At 41.3% G+C, this 11836-nt stretch overlaps 1 protein-coding gene across 1 annotated transcript in view; it reads right to left on the reverse strand.

The window, feature by feature from the left end:
• CCDC198 (coiled-coil domain containing 198) overlaps positions 1-2139 on the reverse strand; it is a 29795-nt gene extending 27656 nt beyond the window's left edge. The window contains exon 1 of the mRNA XM_089907751.1: positions 1614-2139. Coding sequence (XP_089763877.1) covers positions 1614-1836 — 223 coding nt within the window. The 5' untranslated portion in view covers positions 1837-2139. The remainder of the gene's footprint in view (positions 1-1613) is intronic.
• Between the last annotated feature and the right edge of the window lie 9697 nt (positions 2140-11836).

Genomic DNA, 11836 nt, shown 5'->3' on the forward strand with positions numbered 1-11836 from the left:
ACAATCTGGAAACATTCTGATTTCTAGATTGTTGTGTAGACTATCCTATAATGCCATTTTGCATTTTAAATGGAAAAATCCATGGGTAATTATGTGTTTCTATCCTTAAGACATTTGAATGATCACCTTAAGAACTCCTCTATGTCCTTATTTTCTTTCGAGAGATGCCAGTATACTGAGCAAGACCCAAAACATGTTGCATTTAAAAATGTAAATATTTCCAGCAAAATTTTTTTCAGCAATGTGACTACTTATTTTTATGCCATGATTTGAGTAATATCACCCCGTTATTTAATTTGATACTGCTGAAATGCCATAGGCTGTGTTACTTTTACCCCTGATTTATAGGTGAAGAAAATTGATGAAGTAACTTGCCCAAAGTCATACTATTTGGTATTTGGTGGAACTGGGGTTAGAATATGGGCCCCTTGAAAATAGTGTTCAGAATGCTTACCATCCGTTGTTATTTATTTTTAATGAGATTTTGCAATTTCAAAAATAAGAACATTTCCCAGTTGGGACTCTTAACATGTTAGAATCAGCTTTTACCTGTCAGTTACCAAAATCTTAAAACTCTAGATGGAAGGTTTGGGTAAAAAAGGAATTATTCAATGAAACTAAGAGGAATATTCCTACTCGCATGCTTAGGAAGTTGAAAACATTAAAAAAAAAAAAAAAAAGGCCATATAGAACCAGTCAAAGGTTGTCAGTTCTGTAGAAGGTAGCCATGAAAATCATTCTAGGTAAGAGCTACTAGGTGCTGAAAGGGAATATATGGCTTTATGGCCAATAATGGGAACTTATTTGTGTTAATAATCCAGAATGTGAAGAAAAGAAAAAACAACATGCATATATATGTGTGTGTGTGTATATATATATAAAATATATACATATGTATATATGCATGTATCTCTTCCCAAGTTAGAACGTCAGTTTAAGTATCATCTGTTTAAGTATCATCGTGGTTTTCATAAAACATTCTATGTCTTGTGAAATATCCCAGGAGAATTTATAGCCACGTCTGGCTCAGAGCTTCCAATCATAATAGGAAAAATTCTCTTAGTTTTGTGTATGACCATGAAGAATAAGGGGCTGGGGAGAGGGTGCCCCATCCGCTCATCTGTACTGCAATAAATCAATTCAGTTTGGGGTGGTTTCCAAATTCACATCACAATGGATTCACTCCTAAAGTACTGCTTGCAAAACAACAAAGCCTGATGCAAGAAACAGTACCGAAGAGAATGATTTAAATTTAGAATCTAACTGAAACATATGATTGTCCTAATTATCACATCTTTATCTATAGAATTTTAATTGCCTGGCAAAGCTAGGTATAAACATCCAAAGCACTATAAACCAAGATGACACAAAATGATTTTTTCCTTCTCATGTGGAATGGTGAAAAGCCCTTAGTACACACACAGTTTACACACCTATTCTAATGTGCCCAGAATACTTACAACTGACAAACATTGTCACCCTTTGAAGAATGAATGTTCTCTTATATTTCAGTAATTTAGAAACTTTCAGGGATTATAGAGATAGACAGATAAATCTATCAATAGCACTCCTCGGCCCAAATCCACAAATCTCACGCTGGGTTTTACATTTACCTGCAGAATATCTTCCATACCAGGTCTCTCTTAGAGGTGGCAACCGCCCTTCCAAAGCTTTATTCCGTTCCTCCAGTCTTGCAAATGAATATGAACTCTCTTCTTCTGGATTCTCAGTGAATACAAAGTCCACAGGGCCGGCTGAGGGAGTCTCTTCCTCTTTGTTTTGCAAAGGTGCTACCTTGGTCACCCTTGGGTGAGCCTTAGAGTGGCTCAGGCCCATTTCACATTAAAGACACTCAGTGTAAAACCATGAGGTTAGTGGTTTGGGGCCTTTAATATAGCTTGTTTTAATCAAGGGATTTCTGAAGTTAACCCAGCTCTAAAGCAGTCGTTTCCTTCATAACATCTGTGTAGCTTTATTTCACTACACACTAACACTTTGGCCACTTCCCGGGAGGCTGGTTTCCATGGAGACTGCCCTTCAACTCCTACTTTGCCATTTCAGACCCAAAGAATCCAGTTAAACATTGACTTGGTTATGCCTACTTTCTGAAAGACTCAGTGGTAGGAAGAGAAACCACTATTGATCATTAAACAAATCTCTTAACACCAGGAAGGCCATTAACAGAGATGGAGAGCAGGGGTTCAGAGGTCTTAAATTTGACCCTTTCATTGGTCTTAAATTGGACCCTTTCATTGTGTGTACCTTCAAACATCATCTGTAAGAATTACCAACTGAGAAGAGCTAAGTCACCTTTGGAAATAACAGGAACTAATCATCTAGGGCTTTGTTAATCTTTAATCTTAATTGAAGAATTTATCTTCCAAATAGGAAAGGAAACAGCAGAGTAGCTAAAATAATTTTTCTGTCAATAATTTGAATTGCCTTTGAAGGAGATGAATACATTACAGGAGGGCAGGGAGACAATAGCACTTCTTTCCTGGGGATGAGGGGACAAAATTCTTGAATAAATAATTCAAGTAAAACTCAAAGATAGCCTATTCAAAGATAGCCTATTTACTATGTTTAAAAAAATTGAAAAAAAAAAGACTGAAAAGCAATGTGCTGAAATGTTGAGCAGTGATTTCTGAATGTTGGGATTATGGGTGATTTTTATTTTATTCTTCATATTGATACTTAGAAACAGAACTCACTTTCAAGTTCTAATTGTTCATGACCACAGATTGCTTATGTTTTCATCATATCCATACAGGGATAGAGAGAAGTTCAAAGAAATTTATTTTTCACTTTTGTAAAATTCATTTTCTAAGATGCTAATATGGGTTTGGAAATTCTTGTAAGCCAATAGAGGACTTCTAAAAAGAAGCCTGAGCTTAATTTTCTCCTACTTATTCCCTTTGCATTTTACACACAATTTTCTCTGTGGCAGGAAGACTTGTAAGAAATAATCATATATAAGTAGTATCTGCAAACAAAACTACCTCTGGTAACTAGAGACTAGTTTAATTATAAAGATTAAAATACTTGAACAATATCTAGTCAGGCTTATTTTTGGATACAATTAGTTTAAGTATTTCTAAGGGCAGGCGAAAGTATTGCAAACTGACCAATGAACTAGAAATTATACTGGAAACTGTGGACTTCATGGATCTGGACCAGTGAGAAAGATTCAGTTCTCATTTTTTGCCTTATTATTATTTAATTTCAAGAGACGTATCTGTAGAGAATATGAGCCTCTGTAGAGGAAGTTGGTTAGTTGTTGAGGAAACGATGAAAGAAATGAAGATTTATACCACATTTGTTTCCATTGATCACTAGCCACTTCCAAGCTTTGAAACTTGTGCAGATTACTTAACTATTCCATGCCTGAATTTTCTCATCTGTAAAATGGGGTTAATAAAAATACTTAATGAGGAATGAATCAATTAATTCCACTTATAGCTCTTAGAATAGTACCTGACATACAGCAAGCTTGAAGTAAACATTAGCCACTACACTTGTCCTCCTGAGGAAGTACTGCTACATGTAATAGGGTAGTCCTTATCACCCACTGGTCATAATCCATTAAAATAGACATATTCCTGTCTAAAGGAGTTTATACCTAAGTATGGAAAAGACCAGTGAGGGAAGGGTAAATTAATTGGGCCTATTTAACTGGGAAAACAAACAATACTTAAGATCTAATATTTAAAAAGTCAGCATGTGCTAAAAGGGGTTTTTAAGAGTGATAGAGAAAAATAATTTCAATTTCATTAAAAGAGGAAAAGGAGAAGTTAATCTCACCTATGGAGTTATATATAAGATACAATTTCTTAACCACAAGAGTTGGAAAACATTAAAAAGCTCTCAATCACAAAACCTTGCCCACTCCTCAGACTATCAGTGATACTTTATAATGATTCTTCTCCAGTTCAAGACTGGTTATGAATATGCAAGATAGTGTGTAAAGATGATTAAATATGTTATTTGTAATACTCAGAATTCTTGAATATGAAATGAGAATATAAGTATATAAATCTATTAAGATGAGGCAGAGAAGGGATTAAACTTTTCTAAAGCTGAAGATAATGCCCGGAGAGAACTTTATTAAGACAGAGGGCACAGAGAACAGAGCAGGTGGTGAGGTGCCAGAGGAGATGGAGAGGGGCAGGGACCCATAGCCAGGGGTTCCATTTCCACATGTGAGGTATGGAAGCCCCAGCTTCGGGCGGCTCCGTAGGCAACCTGACCACACAGTTCCCATGAACTTACTAACCCTGTGCCTTACCTCCTCTTCAGCCTTTAGATCTAAAGACAGGAAGGAGAGGCAAATGCTATAACACAAAGTTGCTTTCTGCAGCCAGAAATCTCTGCTTTTGTTCTTGGTTCAGTCTTAACTTGAGCAAAACTGTTAAGGAATCTTGTTTAGTGAATTTAAATTTTATAGAAACTCAATGCACATTCATAGGAGATAGGTGGATTTTTCTGTTCTCTAATAAGAGAAAATTTTGCATGTGAATACAGAGGGCTGAGTTGGGCAACAGAGAGCAGGTTAGGTGCCCTCTAAGTTTCCTTACAACCTTTTCCAGCCCAATTCACACAACAGTATCTCCTCAGAGGCAGCAAGACTAGAGCATTTTTTTCTTGTGTGGAGACATGACCTACCTTGTTCGTAGGATTGTAATTTGATAGCTCTTGCCATAGTTTTGATGGACTTGCCAGGGTCATCCACGCTCTCTTGTCCCCCTACCTCTTGGAGATTAAGAGGCTGCCATGAAGAAAGGTAGATTTCCTGCAGGGAGCTCACCAGGTACTATGTGAATCAAGCAGCAAGTTGTGACTGCAGTAGCAATAGGCTCTAAGCAGCTACAGACAGAAAGAAAACCACACAGATGCTCAGTGGCTGTTTATAGTAATCTGTAGTAAATTTTAAGATTTATACAACCTAATGTTGGACAAATGAATTTCTTTTTTTAATGGGCTATGGGCATATCCATTTGGATGTTTTATGTTAAGCAGATGGTGAATGCGAAGGTGATATTCCCTGGAATAGGATGGTGGTGATCTGGAGTCAGGTTGGTTAAATTGCCTTTTGATCCTTCAGCGTAGTATTTTCTTGGAAAGGTTTCCGACAGGATTAAAAACAACGTGTATATAAATATTCCTTAGGGTTGGATTTAATTTCACACATGGGTTAATTACTATGCATTGGCCATTCAGTAAGTGGGATTTAAATCCTAAATGTTTACAGGATTCCTAAATTATGCATTTAATAAAGTTATAGTCTTTTCTGCAATTGATCTGTAATGAATAGGCAATCACTAGAGGCTTTTCAGCCATGTGAATTATGTGTTTGGATGCCAACTAAGCAGAGCTGATGTATGATCCAAACCTTAGTTTTCCTCCCAGTGATTATTTTCCTCTATATTTATCCATACATTTGGTGTGAGGGTGACAGTCCAACCAGACCTATTTGGCTTGGAAATGCTAAAGCAAAGCAAATGGAAAAAATGTGAATTGAGGCTTCTTGTATAAACTGTTAAATGAGATCAGTTGAATCAAATTTATATCTCTACACTTTAAATGCAATCTGCAAGTGCATCACTGAATTAAATGCTAAAACCAAACCATCACATACCTGCTCCTCTGAAGATAGCCAGTGTATGAGTTTCCTAAAATGCTAGTGGATTTAACTTAGGTCAAAGAATTTTTGTATATTTTCTCTCTCATTGGGAGAATATCAGATTTTGGTTATAATAATCCTTTTTAAGACATCTTTAGAAAATCTTTTTTCTCTTCTACCTTCTTTGAAATAAGATTACATTTTAACTGTTAATCCATAGATGTTTGTCTCAAGAATTTACATGGAAATTTAACCTTTAATACGTGGTCTCTATCTGGTCTACACCAGATAGAGTCACTCAGGATATAGGCCTAAATCGATTAACATGCATTTTTTTCCCCCTTAAGGCAAAATCCTACTCTTGCAGATGTCTACTAAAAACAAATTATAGAGTTGCTCTTTTTTTGAGAAATTTAAATTGTGGAGCCAGAGGTGAAGACGTGGGATTCTTTCTATCTTTCAAGGTGCATAAAAACAGGGTAGAGAGGAGCGTGGTGAAACAGATGTCCCGAAGTTCCGGGTGGACCAAAGTGGTCCCAAGTGTCACTTCAGCTGGTGTCATCAAACTAAATGCTACCTGGCCAGAGTAGTGTCCCAGCTCAGAAATCTCAGTTGTCAGCCATGTGTTTTAAGGTGCATTTACTCTGGGGTATGCCCAAATCAGGGATGTCTCCCTGTCCTGGGAAACTCTGTACCTTGATTTTTTTTGTAAACTGCAATGAGATGAAATTTAGGGGACACCAAATAAAGAAACCTTCCCTAAAGATTTCCCTTTCCCTCATTCCCCCTTTTGTTACTTTTAATAAATGTGATACCCAGCAATCCTGAGAGGCACCGTCACTTCTCTGGACAGACTCTTTACCTGTCCAGGTGTCCCAGGATCCCCGATCTGGCTTAGGTCACTGGGCGGTGCAGTGAGGACAGAGGGCTTCCTGTTACCTGGGGCTGAGCCCCTGCCAATGCAGTCCAGTGACCACCTTGACCTCCTTTATTACTTTCCTTGAGGCAGAAATTATATGTCCATGATGCCACCCAGCCTTAACTCTTATGATCTCTTTAGGGACTCTTGTAAGGCATGTTTCGGCCTCTCTTTTCTTTTCTTTCTTTCTTTTTTGAAAATATAAACAGAAAATAAATCGGCATGATTGCTAAACAAAGGGATAGAGGCAAAGGATTTCCTAATCTTAAATTTACTTCCTTGCTACCAGTTTGTAGCCGAGATACAGATCATGGAGTGTCTTGCTTTACAATAGAATAATGGAACAATAAACTTAGTCTGTTTATTCCATCTGCTTCTCACGAGAAGGGAAAAATTATTACCCAGAAGTGTTGGGGGGATGATCTTAGGTTCCGCTGGAAAGATTTTTGCAAGGATCTTCCATCATAATATCCACTTGTACCCAAACTCTTTCTGAAGTAGTTCCAAGAGCTGTATACAAAGCCTTGACAGGACGCTGGCCAGCTGCCTGATCGTATTGCTTATGGCTTTTTCTGGCCTCATCAGCATGCCTGTGGGCACTGCTGTCGAAGCAGGACAGCGGGCTTAGGATTCTCTTTATTAGAGCAGTGCAGTTTCCCACGGGTCTTTCCAGGGCTCTCTCTGTTACCCCGGGGAAGGTAGGTCCCCGGGCAGCCAGATGCTTCCTCAGACCTGCATCCCTTCCAGATGTTTCTTGCTACAACTGGCATGATGTCTTCTGCAGGACTTTTCTCTTAAACTTCAGACATCTCCAAGCAGAAGGCAACAGTTAATTTCTATGTGCCCGTTTGCAGCCATGGTGTCTACCATGCATAAGCTCCGCGTAACAAGATCCCCGGGTTCTCTCCAGCTTCCGTGCCTGTTGCTCCTGTTGCAAAGCAGAATGGGGAGGATGCTGTCGAGGAGGAGAAGATGGAGGCAGTCCACTGTGACGGGCACTACATGGGGAGTATCTCACATGAATGGGACACAGCCCTTTTTAGTCTTACTGGATAAAACATCTAGCACTGGTAGTGAAAATTCAAGGACTGGGGCAGAGCTTGGATCTCTAGAACCATACGAATATTTGCAGTTCAGCAAGTATTTCAACAGCTTCCTGCTGCCCTTAGGGTAAAATCCAAACTCATTTATGTGGTGTCTTAGTTTGGGTTCCCTCGGACAAAGCTTTCAGCATAAGCGGTTTATTTGGGAGGCGTCCTAGAGCTCACAGGTGGTGCGTGGGGAGCTAATTCAGGGAGGGAAAAAAGCTAAGAAGAGGGGCTGTATAAGTTAGCTTGTTCCACTGCACTGAGTAGACCTTAGCCCTGCTGTGGATTTCTGGGAAACAGTGTTGAACACATACTTCAGAGATATCCCAGCAGAGAGGCAAGGGAGCTGGGATATCTATACCTCCACTCCTGTCTGTCTCTGATGGAGAATTGCTGAGGGGAGGGCAGGGCAGGGCGGGTTGTTCATTCCCTGGCACTTCCAGCTGGCCATACGCCTCAGGTCAGGGCGAGTTCTAGCAGTCAAAGAAAGCCCTAGGTGGGAAAAGAGAAAGAAAGAAAGAAAGAAAGAAGGTAAGTAAGTAAGCCCTGGGACAGAGTGATGAGTGCTGGCAGCATGCCCTGAAATGGTAAAGGCCCAGGAACTGGGGTGGGGCACCGTCTGCTCCACAGGCTCTTGTATATTCCTGCACAAGCAGCCCTCTGGCGCCTTTTCCAGCCTCAACTCAGGAACAGGTAGTATATGAGGGGGCTTTGTGTTTGGGAGGTGATACTGCCAGTAGGGTGGGTCAGGCATCATTCAGTAAAGCAGCTGCTAAGCGGTAAGTAGGGAGGCCCAGTAGCATCGGGCAGGCAGCGCATACGCCACAGGATCAGTTCAGTTCACCCGCGGATCTCTGCTATGATACTAATAACTGCTGCTTTGGAGTACTCAGTATGCCCATGCACCATGCTAAAGGTTTCAGTGCATTTTCTCAGTTAATCTTCACAGCAGCCCTGTGAAGTAGAATGCATTATTCCCTTTTCGCAGGTAAGGAAATAGGGCTCAGAGAAGTTCAGTAACTTGTGTGAGGCCACATGCCTATACGTGGCAAAGACCAGGTGTAAGTAAGCCCTGCTGGTCTGACTCCACAGCCCTCTGTATTGTTCTGTTTTTGTTGCTTTTGTTTGTTTCCTGGTTGTTATATCTCTAAAATGTCAAATCTTTTCATCTAAAGGAATCTCCCCGCCTTTTACATGCCACTAACTTGCTGAAAAAATTAGTTGTCCTGTGGCGTGTGCATATTCTGGATCTGATTGTTTCTTCCCGGTGTCATTTAACTTGTCCCTCCAGTCCCCGGATTTTCTGTAAACCGGGAGTTAGGTCTAAAGGCTCGCTAGACGCAGGTTCTATCATTTAGTGACCCTGATTCTAGCTGGTTCGGTACACAGCATACTGCATCCACGGGGAGGCTGGGAGCTAAGGTTAATCAGTGGGTTCAGGATGCGACAGTGGATCCCTCCATTGCAAAGATGCTTCCCCCGCTTACAATCAGTGAGTCATCTGTGGGCGATACTTTCAATGCCTGTGCTCTTAACCATAATATAATAGAACTATCTCAACCCCAAAGTTTCAAGTTAGATATGGTGATGCCAAATCTGATCCCACCAAGGTGCCAGCCTGAACTGACAGAGGAGTCTCAGACTTCAGACAGCCTTGGCCTTTGTTTGAAAAGAAATAGAGAAGAGGCACGCTGTCCCCTCTTCACTTCTCTGGACCTGATCTTTTCAGGTTTCAGGTGGAGATAACAATGAGACCCTCGAGGGCTGCAGAGGTTGAGCCCCAGGAGGTAGGACAGGAGGGGCTGGCTTGGGGCCAAGGATACCAGCGTGCCTCTTGCCGTCATTCCAGGGCCTGCAGAGCAGCCCCCCCCTTTCCGGCACTTGCCCAGATTCATTCCAGATGATACTGGGCCCCTCTCTGTCTCTCATGCCAGCCACCACAGGTCCCAAACAAGCCAAGAAACTGTCAGCTTCCACTTCCAATTATGTTAAATGGGCCTATTAATGCAATCAGATCTGATTGAGCACCAGAATAAACCCCAAAGCACCAAGTGATTTGATGACACTCCCACACACTCGGCTCTCATTAACACTTTGCCTGGCCTGGTGAGTTGCCCTACAACCAGATGTGTCCTGGGGGCTGGAACTCTACAGGGAGAGCCCAAGGCTGAGTTGCTGCTGCTGCCCCCCTGGGGCCCCTGAGGCAGTCCCCTCTGGCAGGGCCTCTCATTTTCCCACACTATCGCTTGATATCTGGGTCCAGGGAAAAAGTTCACGGGACCCCTCCGCTCTGAAAAAGTGAGATGCAATCAGTAATAATGTGGTTTGCCCTAAAGGGCAAGCACATGAGTTTGGAGCATGTGAGTGCTGGGCTACCCCACCTGGAAGGGACTCCTAACAAACTTTCCCTCACCCCCAAATCTTGCCAGGTCAGCAAAAGACACGTGGAAAGATCTTTAAGAGAGGAGAGTAGTTGTCGAGACTTCTGGTCACATTTCTGATCTTATTTTGTTCGTGGAGGGCAGGAAAAGAGTTTGCATGAAAGAAGCAAGTTTGTAAGGAAGAAAAAAAGATTTTAAGGCTAAGTGAGGATGCAGTGTGAAAACTGGCATAGGCAGCCGTGTGGGCAGGGGAACAGGGAAGTTGGTGTTTAGAAGATGAAGATCCAGGAGGACTGCTTTTGCATTTGGAGGGACAGGGCCCTAGGAAACAAGCCTACAAAGTCAGATCCAGAACAGAGAGTGGCCAGCTGCAAGACACAGTGGGGTTAGCACATGTAGCAATCTAGAGACGGGCTGCACTTTAGGTAGCATTGAAGAGATGGGTGATCCTTATTTTGGGAGGACTTACAGCTTTCGTTCTTGTCAAATGTTTTCTGAAACTTCTAATCTTGTAGGGGGGACCAAACCCTTCAAAGTATATTCCTATTCAAAACCCTGAATTTCATCTTTATGGATATCATGATTAATGTGATTCTTATCTGCTTTTTGTTATTTACAATAATAATAACTAGCATATAATGAGCTTCAATTATGTACTAGAGACTCTACAAAACTTCTTTTTTAAATTTCTTTTTTGTTTTTTTAATTTTCATTGGTGTATAGTTGATTTACAATGTTGTGTTAGTTTCAGGTGTACAGCAAAGTGAATCAGTTGTACATATATATATATCTCCACTCTTTTTTAGCGTCTTTTCCCATATAGGCCATTGCAGAGTATTGAGTGCTGTACAGTAGGTCCTTATTAGTTATCTCTTTTATATATAGTAGTGTGTATATGTCAATCCTGATCTTCCAATTTATCCCTCCCCTACTTACCCCCCACTAACTATAAGTTTATTTTCTACATCTGTAACTCTATTTCTGTTTTCTACAAAACTTCTTTTATGCATTATTTTATTTCTTACAACCTGACAACGATGGTCCCATCACTGTCCCTGTTTTACCTGTGAGGAAATGGAAGCCTGGAGAGACCAAGTCGCTCATCCAGAGTCCCATGGCGTGGATTCACTGGGTTATGAATTCAAGCACTGTGACTAGTCTAGAACCCTAGCTCTATCTGTCTCCTATTGTGTAATAAATTAAATCCATGAAGAGGAGCAACTCTACCCTACCCTCCTCTTTGTACCATCTCTCACCTCCACCGTCTACATACTTAATCCAGAACCTTCTATATAACAGGCCCGTGTAAGTGTTCATTGGAAGAATGGATATATTACCGGACTTTCCCTCTCTTCTGCACTAGGCTCTGGGGAAAGAATTCTGGGTTTTTAATCAGTGCTAGGTCTTCAAATTAACATAAAGAAAAAAAAATCCTTCAATTCTCATTAAGCTCCTAATGAGCTTTATTATAGGCACAAAGTAGACAGCAGTGACCAGTTTGGGTCTTGCGGCTATTGATCTATAATCGTCCCTATTGTCGCGTGCATCGTGAAGACCCCAGTGAAGCATTTTGAGCCCCTCCATTTGAAGAAAATCTTGGATGCAGAAGCTGCTTTTTAAAAGCCAAGATGCGTGTTGGAGGGAGTGTATCGTAAGGACTGGGGCATGCCCCCTACCCAGAAAGCCGAAGGACCGCTGCCTTCCCATGTGTGGCCTGTGCCACATCCATCGCTGCATCCAGGTCTCAGCTGCGGCCTGTACTCCCACCTCTGGCCCTTTCACCAAGTCTGCTGATGAGGGCACCCTACGTCGAGGGAGAGCCTTCCTC

This window comes from Delphinapterus leucas, chromosome 2 (assembly GCF_059928025.1).
Source record: "Delphinapterus leucas isolate spDelLeu-1000000601 "Yukka" chromosome 2, BTC_Dleu_Yukka2, whole genome shotgun sequence".
NCBI lineage: Eukaryota > Metazoa > Chordata > Mammalia > Artiodactyla > Monodontidae > Delphinapterus > Delphinapterus leucas.